Source organism: Corapipo altera, unplaced genomic scaffold, assembly GCF_003945725.1.
Source record: "Corapipo altera isolate COAL_440 unplaced genomic scaffold, ASM394572v1 44, whole genome shotgun sequence".
NCBI lineage: Eukaryota > Metazoa > Chordata > Aves > Passeriformes > Pipridae > Corapipo > Corapipo altera.
Window position 1 is genome coordinate 37932 of NW_020884880.1, and position 21863 is coordinate 59794.

General features: G+C 36.0%; 1 protein-coding gene across 1 annotated transcript in view; it reads left to right on the top strand.

Annotated features, from left to right (window-relative positions):
- The window catches only part of RUNDC3B (RUN domain containing 3B), a 51343-nt gene that overhangs the window by 25375 nt on the left and 4105 nt on the right, over window positions 1–21863 (top strand). The window contains exons 8-10 of the mRNA XM_027639536.1: window positions 4439–4596; window positions 21028–21174; window positions 21572–21687. Coding sequence (XP_027495337.1) covers window positions 4439–4596; window positions 21028–21174; window positions 21572–21687 — 421 coding nt within the window. The remainder of the gene's footprint in view (window positions 1–4438; window positions 4597–21027; window positions 21175–21571; window positions 21688–21863) is intronic.

A 21863-nucleotide genomic window follows, 5' to 3' on the forward strand; every position in this document is an offset into this window, starting at 1 on the left:
AGGATAGTGCTTGTCAGTTTTTTATAATGGCATATTATATCTACAGTAATTACAGTGCATATTAGCTAGTGAGAGAAAGAGGGAGGACTGTTCGTAGACACTTAAGAAGTAGAGCACAGAAGAAGACAGAAAGGATCAGGAAAAATGAAAAGAAAGAAAATAGAAAGACAAATTTTTTTTTTTAAATAACTTCTATTACTGTTTTCATTACTTTCTTTGTAATGTAAGAATTTGATTTTTGTAAAACTCTGAGCACAGTAAACCATATGAAAGGCTGGAACTACAGAAGGGTGCTTGGAGGTGTAATTATTTCCCAGAATACAGAATCAAAACTGGTTTACTTTAATGCATTTGAAAGAACCTAGCTAAAGTTTTTCTTAGTAACTATGAAAAAGTCAGACTTGCTTGTGGGATAATAAGTGAGAAGTATTTTTTAAAAAGACACATACAATTATTTCTTTTCTATTTTGGGTCCCTTAGACTTCTTGGTTTTGAAAAATGGCCTGAATTGTTGGCATCCAAGTTGCTGGTACAGTCTTTCTAGCTAGTGTAGTATCATTTTCCATATGGAAAGAACTTATGTTTCTGGAGGTCTCTTTGGTACAGAGAGCATTTCTGTTGCTTCTGCAAACCAAAATGTGCCAATCAAAAGGAATTTCTTCAAATACATGAACAAAATGAAACCCTTGCCCTCCCCATCCCAACAGTCCTTGAACCACCAAAAGGTATTCAAGACAGTATTTGATCCTTGTATCCAGACATAACATAGGATCAATTTGAACTCACACACTTCCCCATCATGAGAAAAGTGTCATCAGCTCTGGAGAAGCATCGAAGAGAACAAAATAACTGGGTGTTTATTTTTTGTGGTACATCTGAGTGGTTTATTTCCAAGGATACCTCATCATACATTATGACATACCTGGTGCCCAAATCCACTAGCCAGAATCATTAGGAAGCTTTATATTTGCAAAAGCACAAAGGTCTTCAGTGGCTGTAACAGTGAATGGTGGTTTTGGTTTATCCATGAGTCTAAGATCTAGAAACATTCCCATTCCGTTGAAGTTATTTGCCAATCTGATACTCAAATTTTTGAGCATTATTATTATTTTAGTGAGTCACATTATTCCTTGTAACATTCTCTTGATGGACTGCCAACTTCTCTAGTTGTCTGATGTAAGGGTGAATTTAAATCAGTTTTAGGATAAATCTTTGAAAATTTTGGTGCATTTAAAACAATTTTTAAAATGATAGCTACTCTGACAGCTGTTGACACTTTCCTAATTGTCCTCCTTTAGAATGCCTACTTGAAATTTCAGCAGCAAAATAACTTTTTTATTCCCGCAGACAGAAAAAATTCCATTATTTAATTTTCACTTGGGATGTGCCTGCCAAGTTTTTATATAATTCTCTTCAACTGTACAACATCTGTTCTATTATAAATTGAACAAATGACCATTAAGAGGTTAGATGGACTATGGAATGGAGCTCCCTTCCCTTTTTGGGACTTTTTTCATGGCAATAAGTTGAATCAACAACTGAGTTGCACACAGTGCAATAGGTACCAGTTAATTAGAGGCAGTGTTTTTATTCAAGCAAAATGGCTTTCTGACAATCTGTGTGTTGGAAAACTGGATGATTGTGACAAGAAGACCAAGTTGAAAACAGTAGCTGATGTAGCTGATGTAGTGGGGCTGATGGATCCTTCTTTTGCTCTGCTATCATTCACTTTGCCCAAACAATTATAAATTCCATTTGTGCCTCCCAAGGAAGTTTGTGTACTGCAGTCATTAACAGCAAAGGTGAATGATGTTTACCAGGGCCACCATATGACACTAAGATAAAGGTCTCTGTCTTTTAAGTCATTTAAATGGTAGGATAGGGTCAGGTACTATTTTAGCAAGGTAAATCCTAGCATTGATTTATTGGATCAACAGCAGTGTGCTGGTTTAGACCAAAAATCTTTGGTTATCCTACTATCCTGTCTTGGGTACTTGGCCAAAATAGATGTGGAAGAAAGAATAAACACAAAGCACATGTATGTGCACCACTTTTCCTCTTATACATTCTTGACCAATGTATATCAGCTGAGGGACTTCCTGAAGCTGGTAAGGTTTGTCTGTGCAGTAACCTATGATGGATCTCTCTTCCAAATACTTGTCAAATATCACCTTCATCCCATGCAAATTTTTAGCATCCTAACAATTTTTTTTGTGAAACATTCTGTGAATCTACCATCTGTTGTGTGAAAAAACACCTCCTTTTCTGTCTTTTGAATCTGGCTTCTATGGGGTTGATTTCGTGGTATCTACCTCTTGGTTTGTTTTTTTAATTAGGAAGAATCACTTCCTCTCTGCCCTCTCTAGCCCACTCTGGAAATATGATGAGTTTGTCTTTTCCAAGTTGTCTCTTGTCCAGATCAATGAGTCATACCTTACACATTTGTTACTTATGTGGAAGTTATCCCTTCCCTATTTTGGAATGGTTTAAACTGTTCACTTTTGTGTAGTACACTCCTAAATTCTTTGTGTACTGTTTATACTGGAATTTTATGTGCTTTTACTGGTGGCATGGTGCATCTCTGTGCCATTATAGATAAGAGTATTTACTGCTCATAGTATTCTATTTCTGACACTGATGCTTCATGTCTAAAATGTTTTTGTAAAATGATTTGTTTTTTTTTTTCTGAAAGGCCAGAAATTTGTGTATGTCCCAACGCATCATTTAGTACTTTCAAGTACTTTGTCTTAGAACTCCAAGGAATACCTTAGCAGTCAAGATGACAGTAACATTTGATGAGGCAGAACTAGGCATACTGAAAAGCTCTCAAGATTCCTTGGAACTTGTACTGAAACTAAAAAATTCCTATCAAATATAAATATATCCAGTGGATGGAACTATGTGTAATTATAGAATCACAGAATACTTGTGGTCAGATGGGACCTCTGGAGATAGTCTAGTCCGACTCTCCTGCTCAGAAAAAAGTAGACCAGAGCAGGTTGCTTAAGGCCTTATTCAGTCAGACTGTGAATATCTCAAGGATGCAGACTCCTCAGCCTGTCTGGACAACCCATTCCAGTGTTCATTTAAGACCAAGAAAAAAAGAAAAAGAAAAAAAAAGGTTTTCCTATATTTTAATAGTTTCCTGTATTCCTGCGTTTCAGTTTCCTGTATTACAGTTTTTGCCCATTGCCTGTTTTCACTGGCTACCACTGAGAAGAGTCTATTTCTCCCCTTAAATAGTGATGATAAATAATAATGAATTTCCCATTAAATACTGATGCATACTGATATGATTAATTTTTCTTACCCTCTTCCCTTCTCCTCGGCCCTGACCTGAGCAATCCCAGCTCCTTCTTTCTCCTCTCATATGAGAGGAGAACCCTTAACAGTCTTTGTGGTGATGAATTACATTAGTAACATCTTGATACCAGCTAATGTGAAGCCTCTTTTCTTATTCAACAGGATTCGAGAATAGACACACCCATTCCATGTCTATGAAAACTGCCCTTTTTTTTAATACTTATTTTTAAATGTGGGCACCTATGAGAGAGTTGCACAGTTTTCCACAGGTTTCAAGGAATATGCACAATTTTATGTAGTGTAGACGTAGTGTATCTAGTTTTAACTGAGAATTTATAAGAAGTTATTCACATCTGACATGCTGAAACTGTACTTGAAGAAGGAAATGGCATAGCTGCTTAGTATCGTAACCAGATGTGTAACATCCTTTGTGACCAGCATGCCACCACAGCTGCCATTAAATACTCACATAGTGGATTTTTTTAGGTGACTAAGTAGTGTGATTAGGATTGTCCCATTTCTTTATAGTATCAGCTGGAAAAACAATGGCGTACATGCACATTCCAGCTGTACATGTCCAATGTTACTAAAAGAAGTGACCTTCACTGTTTTTCTTACCTTATGCTTTACTGTAGATTAGTATTTATTTCAATAACCTCCTTTGTCTTTTCAATGTGTGATGAGGTATTGCAGTTTTCAAAGACACTTTGAAATAAGGTGTATTTTATTCATAATAATTCTGGATCAGTTTTATTAACTATATAGATCCATGTAGTTTCTACTCTTGGGCTTCTTGTGCGATATCTAACATCCTGCATCTGTTAAGTTGTAGAATTCTGTTCTTTTTCTTGTGTTAGTGACTGTTCTATGTTGCTTTTGAAAAATGAATTAGTGTTTCATGCTGGTGACACTCCTGTCTCGTTTTTTCATATACCTCTGCAAAAGTATGTGTTTTTTTTTGTTGCCTATTAAGAAATATCAAAGTAATCTTAAGTCAATTTACCAGTCTGTTTAAAAATAATTAACAACAAAAACTCAAGTAAAACCATATATATCATAAACCAGAAAATGTGAACATACATAAGGAAGTTTTTTTGATAGCTCTTTAAAGTTTTCTAACAACTTACATTTCCAGGGTTATCTTGAAGAATTGGTACGACTCAGAGAAAACCAACTATCTGAATCTGTCTCACAGAATAAACTGCTGTTACAAAGAATTGAAGATATGGATCTAGCCCATAAAATGGAGAAGGAGCAGCTGGAATATATCATTGTGGAGCTGCAAGACCAGTTGTAAGTTAGTATAATGAAGAAACATTGTTAGAGCAGTATTATTTAAATTATCTAGCTTTGTTAAGTATACAGTAAAAGGGCTTCTGGTCCTGTGGAAATGAGACAAACTTCTTAAGGAAATTGATGTATTTTAGCTTTTTTTTATTTTTTTAACTAAAAAGTCTTTTATTTGAAGTGGCTCTCTGAAAACTTCAGTGGTATAAGACAGAATAATTCTGTCTTATTAAATATTTAATTAATTAAATATTTAATTTTTTTTTTAGATCTGAAATAGCTTACAGTAAACTTGCTTAAATTTTTAACACCTTTTTTTGAACTGTTCTTTATATTTTATTACTTCCAGCTTTAAGGCTACCCCTAAAAAATATTGAAAGCAGCTTCCTTTTGAACACTAATTTTTAAATGTTAGGCAAGAGGGGATAAAAGAAAAATACTTATTTTCATTGTTTAGATTCTAATTTATTTGTGTGTGGCTCAGACACATTAGAAGTTCATCTGGCAGTCCTAAAAATATTCAAACTGGTAAAACAGTTTGCTAGTCACCTTTTCTTTAATGCAAGGCAAAATGCTAAAACAACAGTAGAAGGCCTATTTTTAATAGCATTTGTGGCTACTAATATGATAAATATTTGAATATCTTATGATTCTTACATGATTTATCCTCTCAGCCCTGCATGTTGGCTGTTAGGGAGGTACTCTGCTTTTGCAGAGACACTCCCACACTGGATGAAGCTCTGAGCAACCTGGTCTAGTGGAAGGTGTGCTCTAGGGAGCTTCAAGCAGGATGACCTTTAAGGTCCCTTCCAACCCAGAGCATTCCATGATTCTACGTTTAAAGACCCAGATAGATGGGTCTCACTGTCTGGTGATAAGTTGCCATGAGACTGCTATGGTATGCACCTGCAGCAAGTGAATGTTCTGTTCTGTTCATAAGAAATACAAGATAAGTTATTTTACCTTATATCTGGAGTAATTTTTAGGTGTCTGAGCCCTAAAGTAACATGGTAGTCATCTGTGATTTTTGAAACAGTCCAGGATAAAGAGAATATAAAGACACACCATCCAGAAGGGTCTTTTCTATGCAGTAAAAAGTATTTAGCTTGTAAACAAAGATGATTTTTTTCTTCTGCTCTTTCTTGTGATAGATCATTTTATTGGCAGTGCTTGAAATGCATTTTATGAAAATCTAAAGGAATACAGAATTTGCATTTTATTTATGCCAGTTTTAGAATGGAAGAAGAAAAAAGATTTTTTCTGAGTTTCTTTCCCCCTCCCCCCCCTCCCCGATTGCCTATAAGTTTTTGAGAGATACCTGTTCTTAAGTTGTTTTCTGAACTTACTGATATGCCTTATGATTCATGTTATGCTGCTTTGGCATCCTTGGTTATTTGGGGGAGGTGTGAGCTCATTTAAACCTACTCTGGTACGGGAAATTTTGAATGTTCATACCTGCTGTTAATTTTTAGCTGAGATATATGCAATCAGACTGTTCTAAAGATCTCAGTCTTTAGAGTTTGATTTTTTTTGCTGGCTTTCTTATGTAAAGGCTCAAACTGTGGAATAGTTTCTATTGTATCTTGACAGTGTGTTTTTGTATAGCTGTTTATGAGACTCTGCAGTCAGGAGTCTGAACTACACTAGGTATTTGGAGAGGTATAATTTTGCATTTTTATTGCTGTTAGTGTAGTGTGCCTGTCAGATGAGGGAAGGGAAGAAGTATTCCTAGCAGGTTTCTAATGGTCAACATCATAATTAACGTATTTTAATCATATTTGTAATTAGTAATTTTCCTTTTAGGTTTTTGTTTTGTTTTGTTTGTTTGTTGGTTTTTTATTCTGACCAAGGGTGACGTGGCAGCAGAATGTGTTGTATCACTAATGTATCTGTAATGAGGCATGAGTTTCAACCAGTTGCTTTTTATGGTCCAGCCATTTTAGAATGATGTTAATGTAATTCCACATCTGAGTGTTTTGCTCTCCTACCATTAGTAGCATTTTGAAGCAGTGAATGTATGCTGTAATCTGTTTGAATTCTTTATAAGCAGGTAAGAGCAAGTTTGGGACTGTAATTCTGCCCAAGGCATACTGCATTACTGTTTGTAAAACACTTTGAGATCTGATTTAGGATCATTTGCTGTATAATTGAAACTATTATAAATAAACATTCTATATTTTCTTTTTAATGATGCTTTTCTATTCCACTGGCTGTTGTTTCTGAGGTAACAAGTTCTGAGGCTTCAGACTTCTGTTGCATAAGAATTTGTCAATGTTTCCAAAAGGCTGTTTCGCAGGCATGCAAGTCAAAATGTTTTACGTATATTCTCAATGGGTTTGGGCAGAATCTGAGTCTCTCTCTATTTCTGCCTCACCCAGAAAGAAAAAAAGTGTGAGGTAAGGAATAGAGATCTGACTCTTTTGACAATATAGGTTGTTATTGTTGCTGACTTGGAAACCAGATAAGACAGAATCAACAGACAAACACCAGATAAACAAGGCCTTCTGGTTAAAAATTTCCTCCAGAGACATTTTTCCATATGCATGTTTAATAAGGCAGTTTGCTGTAAAGTGTGAAATAAATATGAGGATAGGAGATTGGAGAAACTTGGCAGTTAATTTTCTTTTACAGCTGCTATGCTTAGTGTTCCACAGTTTTCTGTATTCTTAACTTTGTCTTGAGTATCCAACCTACAATGAAGAACACAATTTTCAGTTTAGTTACGAGCTATTTTACAGAGTTCATGTATACCAATATCTGGAAAATAGAGAAGCTGAAAATTTATCAGATTAATTATTCACAAAAGAGTAACTTTTTTTTTTGTCTTTCAGCTTAATTGGATTTCTTAGTAATATGCCCATCCATCTGTGGTTTGGAGCTCTCTCTTTGTAAATCAAGTTAGCAAAGTGAATCTGCAGTGGACAACCTGATCATCAGTACAACACATTTAAACTAATGCAGAGCTGATCAATGAGGAGGTTCAGGCCGGACATTAGGAAACATTTCTGTACTTGGAGGGAGGTTAAACACTGGAACAGGCTTCCTAGAGAGGTGAACGATGCCCCCAGCCTGTCAATGTTCAAGAGGCCTTTGGTCTATGCTATTAATAATATGCTTTAACTTTTAATCAGCCTTGAAGTGATCAGAGAGTTGGGCTAGATCATAATTTTAAATCTCTTCCTACAGGAACTGTTCTGTTCTATTCTCAGAACAGCTTGGTCTTTTACCACCCTTTCAGCATCTGCAGATGAAGTGATTGCCTAGTGACAGATGTGAGTTAGAGTAATGATGAGGCACTTATGGCCTTCATCTGCTTTCTTCAGAAGGCATCACTGGGATGTGTTTTTGGCTAGGACTTGTTGTAACTGAACATTATAGAACAGTGCTTTTGGCTCCACTCTTCTTTAAAAATAGTGTATTTTTACAGTGAGAGTTAGGCAGTTCTTAAGGGCTTAAAATGCTTAAAATTAATAGCTCACAGGAGGACAGCCAAGAGAAGCCTGTGATCCATGGCATGTCTAGCTGAAGAAAAAATTCTGTACCATTCAAAATGTGATGGGAAAGGGATCCCAAATAATCAAGGAACTGTATTCTGGAATATTCAAGCTCACAGAGGCAGACATGCCTTCCTCCTCTATGATCCTGCAAAGAAATGTTGAATGTCTCTTGAAGCAGAGAGACATTTGATTGCACACCCAATCAGTAAAAAAATTCTAAGCACCCCCACAATGTAGATATATTTATGAATTATATAAATGTACTACTTTGCTAATACATTATTTAAATTTTTAAACATACACAAAAATAGAAATTTGAAAGTATGAGATAAAGATTAAATAAAAACTATTTTGTATTTTTAAAAATTTATTAACAGTACAAAAAGTATTTTCTTCCAATACCCCAAAGGGTTGTCTTTCGCACCTCACTTTGGAGGCCGCTGCATTGAAGGACTAGTTAGTTCAGTCAGAGATGTGACTGGGCAAAATCTGGGACCATTTGCCCACAATATCCTTGTATTAAAACTCTTGAGCTCATCTTAAAGAGGCTTTTTTCCCCCTTTGGTTGATTCTTAGTCTTACTTTTGACTAACACACTACCTGTGTTAAGACAAACTCTGCTGATATCTGTTACTTTAAAGTTCAGATTCTGCATCTGAAATTGATATTCATATATGTTAACTATTGATGATTACAAGAGAGATTCCATCAGTTTCCAGAATAATGACTCATCTCCTGCATGGTGACTCACTAATGTTATAAAAGCTGATCACTTTAGCATAGACCATCTTTTTAAAAAAGTGAAAGGAAAAGGGAAGACATTGTATACAAAATGAGAAAACCATCAAATTAAAATGCTTTAAATTTTTTTTCCTGCTGGGATATTTGTTAAAATATATCTTAAAAAAGATATTTGTATGTTAAAATAGTGATTTGCATAATGTTTATCAACGTAGGTTTCCTCCTAGATGATTTCTTAGGGTTTGTTTTCAGGCTGGTGTGGCTGATGTAAGATAGGACAGCCCTTTGTAGCAGCTGCTGTTTTTCCTTTTTTTTTATTTTTTTTATTTATCACATGTATGGAAAATCCATTTCTTAGATTCAGTGATTATGCTACATTTTATATCACTCTCTTTTTTAACCCCCTTTGCTGTTTCTTCCTATATCCGTATCTTGTTCTGGTGTTTCGTGGAGGGGCACGTGGAGGGAAGAAAAATCAGGAAAACTGTTCTAAGTTTGGAATTCTGTCACTGGTTATGGCACAGATACACATCAAATTTAATTGTAGGGGTACTCATGTCATATATTGAATTAAACCTTTAAGGAAAACTAAGAATTTTTTTAATGCGTTAACAAATCTTAAAGATAGGTTTATTTAGTTTGTCTTGGTGTTGCTTCAGAATTAGTCTTTTCAAGGTCCAAACTGTGCTTGTAATCCATTCTTAATACCTTAAAATAGCTTAATATTTTAATATTAATAATTCTTAATAGTTTAATATCCAGCAATACTGCCATTTCTATCTGGATAATGTAGATGTCTTTGTGGAGGCAGGAAATGACAGTGTACTTGCAATCTTGAGAGACTGGTTTCTTTCGGTAACACTTGAATTACAATAAGTGTTCTGTGTATGCTTTCACCCCTGAGAAGTACACAGCCTCTCACACACTGTGCTCTTTTCCAGGCACTGACTGTTTGAGTACTCTGTCCTCACACCTCTTTTCCCCTTTGTTAACACTGCAGGGAGCTCAGGGTAATGGCATCTTGCCTTTCAGAAAGGTCCATCAGCTGATTCTCAGCAGCACCTGGATGGAGCACAATAGTTCTGTGAGACATATGACATGCAGAGTAAATTCATATGTTTAAGTTCAGGCAAAATGACCTTTTCAGTTTCAGACAGACCATGTCCTCCCAGGTCTGTTATGGAGTACATAAAGGAAGATTTACTATATTCTTTGTAGCAAAGATGATTTCTTTTCAGTGATTGGTCATGCCCCATTTCATTAAAAAATCTGCTTATGAAAATTCCATCTGTGCTTTTCCTTGCTTTGTCAGGGTTCTATTTGAAAATGCTCTAGAGCTTGTAGAGTGCTGCCACAACTACTCTCTCTGAGAGCAGGCAGGGGAGGTTCACAGATGAAGGTGCAAAGCTGTAGAAGATGTAGGCAATAGCTCTGCTGTCAGGGACAAAGCAGAGGTAGGAAATGGAAGCAGAAGGGTCTGAGTTAAGGCTTTGAAATTTAGCCTATTTTGTGTCTCCTTGTGAGTAAAACTTAAATGTTAGTTGCCTGGCTTTGTAATCCTAGCTCAAAAACTAAATCATCTGCAGAAATGGGAAAGCTGGATCAATTTTTTAGCACTCTTACCTTCATTTCACATGGTCCTCTTTTAAGACTTACTGGTTTTTTTAAGCAACTGAATTCCTGAACTGCTTAAGTACAGTAAATCCAATTTGTTGTAGCTACTTTATTTTCTCACTGAAAGGGAGTAGGAGATTAAATTTTAATCTTTGATCTTCTTGGCAAATTTCTTTCCTAGAATATGAAAACTGAGAATGCTAATCCTTCTTTCCTTTTAAAGCTTTCATGGATCCTGCTATCAAAGGCTAATTCACATGAGCCATGCTCTTATTTTTAATGCTTCCTGTCTGTCCTCTGTCTCCCTCAAGTTGGCAGCAGCAGTTAGAAATCCTTAGTATTTCAGTCTGTTTTCAGGTCCTTCTTTTTTCAATCTGTATTTTTTTTTTCACAGCATAGAAAAAATACTACATATTCTGACAGATGTTAAAACTTTTGTTTAGGCAGTGTTTGGGATTTTGGTTTTGTGTAATTTTTTCTTTTGAAGTTTGCTGCAATATTGTAATCCTGTTCTGTTTTACAAAGGTGTAGTACACAGAAAGATGGGAAGTTCTGTTTTCAGTGAGGTGGAAATCCAAGAAGACATGGGTGTTTCCTTTTTGCTTGAAAATATAACTAGGAAAGTTCAGCTGGGTGTAGTACATGGACAGACAGACTCCTGCAATTCAGAGTGGAGCATACAGGGCAAGGCACAGAACACTGCAGAATTAAACAAATTTGCAATCAAGCCTCCAACATGACAAAGGATATGCTATTCTTAGAACCCACATGGGTTTACTGCGCAGCAGGAAGCCAAAAGTTTCTGGGTTGATAGCAGCCTGAAGGAAAGGACTTACTCTGCAAGATGCAGCAGATAAGGGAGGGTTTAATTTTTAGTATTTTAGTATCTCTCTCAGAACTTTTAAAAAGGAGGTTTAAAATGTCTATATTAAAATAAACCTTAAAATGTTAAAAAAGCTTAAAGGTTTTGAAGCTGTTGGTGTCTTCAAGGATAAGATGTGTTGGTATATGTATATCAAAATGTTGTCTGACTCCAAAGGGAAAAATACTCATTTTTGTGAGGAGTCTCTCTTCTGCCCCTCTCCACCCCCAGCCCCCTTGGTGAGTTAGAGACCCATAGGAACTTTTTTTTTCATCATTTTGCGTGCTTAATGAGATTAGCAGGGCAACGTGTCCCCTTCTATGAGTCTCTACTGTGTAATACTAAAATCTTTTTTTACAGTGGCATCCTTTCTTTTTTCTCCCATAGCTACACTTCTGTGGATAAAGGCATTGCATAGAAGTAGCAAGCAAGAAGGCTTTAAATAAGTTACTTGGACATTAGCACTTCATGCATTCAAAATTCCAGAATATTTATCCAATGTCAAATGATAAGGTTGGGAGCAGGGCCTTTCAAAATAGTAATAATGACAAGTATTGAACCTCTGAGGCCCTCAATGCAATGCAGTTGCAAATGATGTGCATTCGCAGTAGGAAAGTGTATTGTGTGGATCATGGAGTTTCTTCCTCTGTTAATATACCTGAACTTACATGAACTTACCTGAACTGTGGCAGAAAAGAATACTTGCTTTGGCATAGTAATACAACAAACATCGATGTCTTCCTCTTTTAATTCCACAAAGAGAATTATGTCTGGAACAGGTGAAGGTTTTGATTTCATAAAAGGGTTTAAATAACTTGATATTGCAAATGGAGGGGATAGAAAACATCATCTAAAACATATGGTTAGTCCATCATGGTGCATAATCGTTAACTGCTGGAGTATGGTCATAGAGACTCAATTTGATCTCTTTGTGCTTTACCCATTTATATAAATAAACTTGCATTACCATTTGCTTCTGAGAGTCATAGGTTTTTGTGCTTTGTTTTTTAACACTCAAACTTATTTACTGTAGATTTGCTTCAATATTCCAGAAGATATTGATGAGAAAAACAAGCATTTCATAGTGCTTATACATAAAGGAGATAAGTTGAACAAGGGTTATTTTTACATTCTTCTAATATTCTAATATTCTTCTTAATGCAAGTTACATAAAGTTCAATACCAAACTAAATGGGCTTTAAATGACAAATAGTAAAAATATCAGTTTTTGAAGGGATGGAAGAACAGTACCAAGTTAAAATGGTGAGGAGAGTGTAGTTCTGTATTTACAGGCATAATTCTTTGTCATTAATATATTGAAGGAGTCTCTCTGAGATTATCCAGATGAAAGAAACTGATATTTAAATTATCCTAAATTTCAATTTTATTTTACTAGATTTATTTGTTTGAATAAATCATATTGGGAATTAACTTTCATCCAGTCAAAAAAAATATATCAGATCCATTCTATACTTTCAAAACAAAGTAAAAGTTGCTCTAAAATACAAGTAGTTTGACCGAAGTAAAGGTGAGTTACAGTTCAGTGTACATGGACACGCAGTGGCAGAAATGTTTAAGTTTTTTAAAAATTATGGATATTTGTAAATTTAGGTTACAACTTGTCTTTCTAGTTTTAAGGCTACAACTTTGTGTCTTGTGTTTTTCAGTATTTTACTAAAATAAAACACAGTCTAAAGGAGTTTTAGAAAGGCTTAGAATAGAAAAAGTGAGATGTCTGAAGTTATAACCAAGCAAATACAGTGTAGCGTGTTACCTGATTATTGAGCAGGAACTGCCTTCCTTTTTGGATAGCAAGTGGTTGAGATATAGACTGGTGCCTTTTCTGTTTGTCATTGCGATGTTCTTATGCAATCATGCAACATCATAACTTTTCAGAATGTCCTTATCCAAATTATACCTCAAATTATTGTCTGTATTCTGAAACAGAGACTCCACTGTAATTATGCTAGAACTAAAGAGTCAAGCTGCTGGTATTTCTACCAATATAAACTTATACAAGTTATCTAAAGGTCAAAAAGATTGAAGGCTGTATAAAATTGATAACTAATTTTTATTAGTGGAGGATATATTTCATGATCTCTGAGACGATAAAGGAGGACTAAAAAATGCTGAAGAATCTTTGAGGGTTTCTGTTCACAACTTGTACCATTGCTGTGACACACTAAGATCTGTTGGTCAGTTAGAAAGAGTAAGAAAACGTGTTGTGGTAGGACATTCCTGGTTTTTTTCACTGCAGCAGCTGCCTTTAAAAAGTCTGCTGGGATCTAACTGCTCTGGCATCTAATTTGGGGAATGCTGTGTCTGTGCACAAGGCACAAACCTGAGAGAGGTGATATGTTGCAGCATCAAAATCTACTGGTAAGTAACCTGTTTTCATACCTGCTGATCTAATTTCTCAAAGTCCAATGATATACCAGTCCAGACAGCTCACTGTCGTGCTACAGTACTGACAGTTTGGGAGTTCCCTTTTATTTTAGAGTTGCTCTTACAGATTTTGGTTATGTTCATGTATGCTATCAATTTGAGTTTGCATTCCATATTTCCTGTCCTAAATAAAGGTTTTTAAAGTTTGTTCTTTCTTATTCAAATGTTTTTATTTTTTTTAAGCTTTTATTTTTACTTTTACTTTTCACTACTCAGGAAGTTCTTGAACTGGAGCACTCATCTGATATAATTCCCTTTCTTAGGGAATTAGTCTGTTTGGTTTATTTCCTGTCTTCATCTGCTGGTAGGAGGGCAAATTGCCAACTGGACTGGCATTTTCTGGATTTGGAGAAATTAAACTTGCAGGTAAGAAATTACTGGTTTTTCATAGGCATAATTGGAAACAGAACTGACTTTTGGTTTATTAAACAAACAGAAAAATCTGTGTAAATGGGTCTTGCTGAATAGACTTCCAATGGTGTGAATCTGGATTTGACCCAGGGGAAGTTAGAAATCCAGTCTAGCTGAAATGAGACCAGAAATTCTGTGTGGTTACCCAGATAAGGCTGTTCTATATTAGCTTGGACTAAACTCGAGATTAAATTTTATTTACTTATTTATTTTTTAATTCCCAGGTAATATAGTTACAATTTAGTGACATTTTATGCCATACAGGTTGTCTTTTGTCCTCATCCCTCACTGAAATGTAAGTCAGGTCACACTTTCAAAATGCAGAAATCTTAGATGTGTTAATTCAAAGGAGTAATTTCTTAATCTTTTGAGAGGCTACGTGCCTCTCAGAACAATGCTAGTGCAAAGAGTTTGTGGGGTTACCTTGGGAATTAAATTAAAAAACAAACAAAAAACCAAAACAACAACAACAACAAACCACAAAAACTCAAACAAAAAAAAACCACAAAAGCTTCTTCAAAAAAAATTTTAAAATAGATAATTTTGATGATCCATTTTCAGAGTGACTCCTTACTTGATTGTACCAAAACTGAAAAGGCGGCAGGGATGGAAATGAGCAGTAATTTGTCAGTAGCATTTTATGTGTGTACCTTACAAAAATATAACCTGCACGTGTTTAAGAAATAATTTCAAAATAATGAATCCTTATGTAAACAGCTCAAAATAATAGAAGTTGAAGAAATCTACAAGTAAATATTGTGGAGAGTACCTGACAAAGAAAGGGTCAGTGAACACTAGAGGAGAAGGATGTTTATTGGAAGACCTCACTAATCTCACATTTCCCAGCTTCTTAAATACATTATTAAATAACTGAAAGTCAAAAACATGCAGAGACTTTTTTGGGAATAGCTGTGTAAACCTGATGAATGCTCTGCCTGCTTCTGTTATTCTTGAATAAAAGTGGTAAATTTACAGGCCTGGAGGGAGCATATGTATCTGCAGACACTTAGTTCCAACTTGGGAGTACGTTAGTATTGATTAGTTAATGACTCATAAGTATTCTCAGGAATTCATTAGCAGGATGTTTTTACTTTTCTTTGTTTTCGAAAAGGAGCTTAATTTAAATAGTGGTTCCTGATTTAGAGAACAAAAATACAAATGTAAGCCAAATATTTGTTAGTTTTTAATCATGTATTCTAGTATTAAGATGATGTTCTCATCTCTTTTGCTGATTGTTTTGCTGAACAAATTATTACTTGCAGTAGTATTTTGAATTTTTATGGAGTTTTTCTTTTTTTCAGACATTAAAAAGCCCCACCACAATTCAAACGTCGTAACTTAAATAGGGTATCCAGGGCTAACATGGCAAGACTTTGTATATTATACTTCTCTTATATATATGCATTATGGAAAAATCTGTGCTGTGAAGTAATGCAAAGGATATTTGGTCATTTTAAAAGCAATGTCCTGGTCTCAGCTGGGATAGAGTTAATTTTCTTTCTAGTGCTGTGTTTTGTATTCAGTATGAGAGTAATGTTGATAAGAGACTGATGTTTTGGATGTTGCTGAGTATTTTTTCTCTGCCTGCTATCTCTTCACTGTTTCTTTTTTTTTTTAGTGTTTTTCAGAACTTGAAACACTGTATGAAATTATCTTACAGAATTGTTCATTGGGGTAAGGACTACTTGAGGCATAACTGTTTTCTTTCTGCAGATTATAAAACAATCACTTTTTGTCAGTGTGATTATAAAGAGATGGAAATAACTGTAGGCAGGGAAGATATCAGTTAGTTGGATGAGGGAGGGGAAGTTCACAGGCTCTCAAACATTCAAGAATTTTTTCATGCCTAGATTAGGGAATGTACTATGAATCAGTTTAACACCTCTGCTTTCATAATAAATTCTTACATATTCTTCCTACTTTGCACAAAATTTTTCTGCACTCCCCAGTCTCACCGTGTTAGTTCAGGATGCCCTGTTCAGCCACATCTCACTGCCTTTCTTTCATTCAAAAAAAATAATCATACAATCTCTTATTAAGATCCACTGTGTTCTCCATGTAGCAACTGCCTTCCTGAGATATACTACTTTTAGCCACTGGTTTTTTTCCAGTCTGAAGAAAAGGAGTTAACAGCTTGTTGTATATGCTTGTTTTCATTCAGACTTGATCGTGTCTCCTTATTTTTTAACTTTTCTCTTTAGTAAATCCTTTTGTTTCTCTTACTTCTCCTCTTCTCTTTTTGGAATGTCCTTGCTTTTACTCTTGTATTAAATGGATTAACATATTGTCTACAAACCTTATCTTGCATCATCTTCAAATCCTCACAGCTACAAACCCAAGAGAACAATATTTTATTGAATTGTATTTAAAAATAGAACTACATACTTGTGATCTTCAGTGTTATTCTTATGATGTATTATGGATTTTGTTCCATGTAAGTTATAAGTTGAACAGTAAAATCTTGGCTTTGAGTCTTGGTCTATGGGTGTTCAGGTCATTCTGGGTTTGAGTTCGTGTTTCTTGCCAGTGGCTCGTTCTTAGAAACAGAAGTGGTAGAAAAAAATCTGTGTGTACATAGGCCATTCCAGTTCAGTATGTGTTACTACAGACCAGCATTTTATACAGAAGTTCATACATTACATTACATTAATTTTATGTGACCTTTCAGTAACACTGGAAATATTTCCCAGTTAAGGCCCAAAGAGTTCAGCAGTTCCTCTTTTTTGTTTCTTTTTTTTTTAAAAAAACAGAAAACACTGATTTTGCATTTTATTCTCGAATATTTTTTGAAACTTGTAAATTCCACAAATATCTATTTGCCATTTGTACCTCTCCACCATTTCTTCACTTCTTACTTTTGCTCTGTCATGACTTTAATTTTCTTCTGAAAGCTTTTATATGCCAGACTTATTTGCTATACAAGCAGATAAATGTTTCAATAGTAATATTGTTTGTGTATTTCCATAGTAATATTGCCTGACAGTAAACATTGAGAGGAAAGCTCAGAGTCTTCATTACACTCCTGGTGATGAGGAAAAGTCCTGCTTCAAACCCTGTAGCGTCTCTGCCCTGATCTGGCCAGCACTGGTTACGGTGTTTGTGTTCTGGGGAACAGGAGTGCTACTGTGGAAATTGTCTGCCTTGAATAAAATAAATTGTTGTCCTTTGAGAGCTCTTAACATCTAGAAACTTCTTCTCTTGTCTGAACAAGAGCAGGACAGCACTCGATAATCTTATGCAGCATTTTTTCACATTGTATGTTCTGAAATTTGTATGCTTTTTTCATTAAAACTTGTTCATATTTGCTTCCTTTTTAACTCCTTTCTATAGTAAATGCTTTTGTATCCATTCTTTTTCTCTTCCTGTTTTTGAATATTTGTAGCAGGATCATTTTTGCGTTATGGTGATTGAGTTTGAAGATTATGTATGCTGTTTAGACATGGCACTTTAAGGACATGGTGTAGTGGTGGACTTGGCAGTGTTAGGTTTAGGGTTGGACTCAGTGATCTTAAAGGTCTTTTCCAATCTAAATGGTTCTATGATTCTGTGCAGTTTGACTCTTCAAGTAAGTCTGGTTAAACAAAGGCAGTACCAGTTTTTGCGTATTATCAAGAGAATTGCTGTTTGCAGACAGTGCCTTTATAAGGACTCTGCTGCAGCAGAATCTCGTGATACTTGAAAAATGGCTGCAAAAGAGCAAAAAGCTAAATAATCTCGAAAGCTGAAAAAATAGGTGGTAACTAATATCACCTGCTGTAAATATTTTGTCTAACTTTCTAATGTCTATACTACTATTTTATATATCAGTTTGGACTGATTTTTTGTATTCAAATCTATTTTTACATAATTTTAAAAATTCAAAATGACAGTTTTAGGAGGAGAATAGTTAGTTATGTATCCTACTTGACGCCTGGTTTTCTTCCTGAACATGGTGGAGTGGTTTAAGAAGTGATCTACTGGAACTATCTTTTAAAATTGTTATGCTAAAATCCCTGGAGCAGTTTGGTGAGTCTTCAGAATTTCTTTGTTCAAGATGCAGAAAGGGTGAAATTTCAGGTTACTATAGGATAACGATTTGTGGGGAAGGCCTCAATATAGAAACCCACATAGAATGCAAAAATTCCACTATTAGCAACTTGCCTGTAAATGTGTGTTGTGTGGTGATAACATACAGGAATTGTCCAAATGGGAATTTACTTCTATGTGTTACGTGTGTGTGAATTTGCATTTAGGCATTGTGGGCATAGTGACTCATATAAATTGTGTGTTGTTATGAGAAGCTTCTATGAAAGCATGCAAGCTGTCCTTCTGAATAAGGAGGTGATGTATTGTACCGAGCAAGCCACATGAGAATTTGCTCTCTCTCTGTTTCAGTTTCCTTAAATCAACAAACCTGTAACAGACTTGTTTAATGCTCAATGTCCCCATGGAATTAGGGTTATTACATAGAGAAGGGAATACCATACAAGATATTTGAAATTATTGAGAGCTTTGGGTTAGCAAAGTGTTTATTCCTGTAGACCCCTTAAAGAGAGGAGGGTGAGGAGGGAGACCTCTGGGTAGAAAAGTTGATTGTTTAATTCTATGAATGCTGGGGGAATTAGTCATCTTGTGAAAAGTTTCTTGAAACTAGTTTTATTCACTGTGGTGCTTCACCCCCTTCTCGTGCAATATTACTGTGCAACTGTCTCCACTCTCAAACTCAGCTGCTAAAAATTCTTCACTGAGCTCACTATTGTCTTACTTTGTGAGAAATTTTGGCTCTTTGGGCAGTGTTATGTGCCCTTATTGAGGTTCCTGTCTAAACAGTTCAGAAAGCACCAGAATAACAACTTTGTGGTAAAAATAGACCTGTTGACAATGTTATTTGAGAATTCACATAAATGTATGTGAACCATGAATAGTTATTCAATTTGCTGTGCAGTTTGGCATTTCAGATAACAACATGGCATTTGGCTTTGAACTTTTGAGTACATTTGGTATGGAGATTAGCTTTTTGCTTCAGGCCAGAGATAGTCAAACTTGTTGTAGAGCAGCATTTTACTATTGTCTAGTATTTTGTGGATTGGAGAATTTATGGGTTAACAAGCACTATTACTTTTGTTTCTAGTAATTCTACAGCAATATAAGGGTAGGCTGGACGTTGCCTTTTACTATTGAAGAAGGGCCGATCCTGTCTTGGAGCCTGAGAAACTATGTACTTTCCTTATTTCTATATGACTTTTGGCATGTGATTTCTGATTTCTAATGTTGGCATTTTAGCTTCCTCATTTTCAGAATTGTAGAAAACTGATTTGCTTTATGGGAATATGAGGCAAAACTAATTCGAACATGTAAGGTATTCAATTTATACTTTTTCTGTCAGTTACAGACATAAGTTACTAGAATCTGTAGGGTGGTAGAAAACAGAATAACTATGTATTATATTTTGCCTGGAAGTATATAATGGAATTAACATATCTGGATTTCGGCTGACTCATTCAAAAGTATTGAAGGGGACAGTGGGAGGTGTTCAAACTACAAAAAAAATCGGGGGGGCGCGCGACAAAATCACTTCCTCATAGTGGGTTTGCAAAATAATTGGGCTGTAATTACCATTATACTGGCAGAAAGAATCATTTGCCTGCGGTTGCTTTTTCTTTGTTGCTTTTGCAGAAGGATTCTAATTTCAACTTTTTTTTCTGTGCATAAATACGTCTCAATAGTTTCTAAATTGCTTCCCCTAAGAAAAATGAACAGTTTAAGGTGCTTTATGAAAATTGCAGTCTGTTGGTCCCTCAAAGTAGAACATCTGTCTGGTTGCTAGCTCAGTTTTCCCCAGGGCTCAGCTTTGGGGCCAGTCCTGTTTAACATCTTTATTGATGATGTGAACAAGGGGATTGAGTGCACCCTCAGTAAATTTGCAGATGACACTAAGTTGGGTGGGAGTGTAGATCTGCTTGAGGGTAGGAAGGTTCTGCAGTGGCATCTGGACAGACTCAATCTGTGGGCTAAGGGCAACTGCATGAGGTTCAACAAGACCAAGTGCCAGGTCCTGCACTTGAGTCACAACAACCCTGTGCAGCACTACAGGCTCAGGGAGGAATGGCTTGAGAGCTGTTCAGCAGAAAGGGACTTTGGGGAGTTGGTCCACAGCTGGCTCAATATGAGCCAGCAGTGTGCCCAGGTGGCCAAGAAGGCAAATGGCATCCTGGCCTGTATCGGGAATATTGTGGCCAGTAGGACTAGAGAAGTGATGGTGCTGTAGTCGGCACTGGTGAGGCCGTACCTCAAGTACTGCGTTCAGTTTTGGGCCCCTCACTTTTAAAAAGGACATTGAGGTGCTGGAGCATGTCCAGAGAAAGGCAACAAGGCTTGTGAAGGGTCTAGAAAATATGTCTTATGAGGAACAGCTGAGGAAGCTGGGTTTGTTTAGTCTTGAGAAGAGGAGGCTCAGGGGGCACTTCATGGCTCTCTACAAACTGAAAGGAGGTTGTAGCGAGCTGGGGGCTGGTCTCTTCTGCCATGCCTGCAGTGGGAGGACAAAAGGAAATGGCCCTAACCTGAGACAAGGATGATTCAGATTAGATAGTAGAAAAAACTTTTCACGCATGGTCAGGCATAGGAATAGGTTGCCTGGGGAGGTGGTGGAGTCACCATCCCTGAATGTTCAAGAGGCGAAGTGTCTGGATGTTGTGCTGGGTGATGTGGTTTAGGGGTTACATTGGTAGTGCTGGGTGTATGGTTAGACTGGATGATCTTGAGGTCTCTTCCAACCATGATAATTCTATGCTCAACTTTGTCAGGACTATTTGTCCTGGTTTTTTTTTCTGTACCTTAAGGAATTGCCTTTAATAGACTGGGGTTTACTGTTTTTTGTATTCACAGAACTGTGCTAAAGAATAATGACTTGAGATCAAGACAAGAATTAACTACTCACCTCACCAATCAGTGGCCTTCCCCAGGAGCTCTGGATGTTAATGCTGTTGCCTTGGACACTCTACTTTATAGAAAGCACAATCAACAATGGGATGAGTAAGTTTAATGTTTATTTTGATTCCCCTCTAGAGGAACAGAGAAACTGAAAATTATGTACTTCCCTCAGCACACTCTGAATCATATCCTGTCAATGTACAGTGTACAATCCTGTTACAATGTACAATGATCAACTGGTAAATAAAATCAATTTCTCTTGCTTACCACAAAAATTTCCTTCCTTTGGATTAATTTTAAAAAAAGAAAGAGAGAAAAAGGAACTATTGCTTTAGGAAAAAACTAAAGCAATCATTTGATTTAGGAAACAAACAAATGAAAAAGTGTTTTAAGAGAAGAAAGATTAACTGCCTGGGTTTTTCTAGAAAATGTTTTAAGTGTTGAAGATATCTAGTTATACCTTTAAATGTGTTGCTATTACATATTAATTGCTTTGCAGGAAAAGTTTTCAAAGTCTGGACCAGCTTTCAGCAGATGTTAGTCTTTCTCAATCTTCTCTGGATCCAGGTCACTCACAGGATGGGAAGCAGGATGGAATGAACATGTTAAATGAAGGTACAGAGCCAGTCCAGTGGCTTCCTTTAATTTTGTTCTTCATAGCTCTGAACTTCAGTCACTGTGAGATGAGTTTTCAGTGTGAAGAAAATATACATTGAAAAGCATATTTTTCATTGTTATGCAAAGTGTTTCAGAGTCTGTGGGGAAACCCCTAAGGACTCTGCTTCAAATAA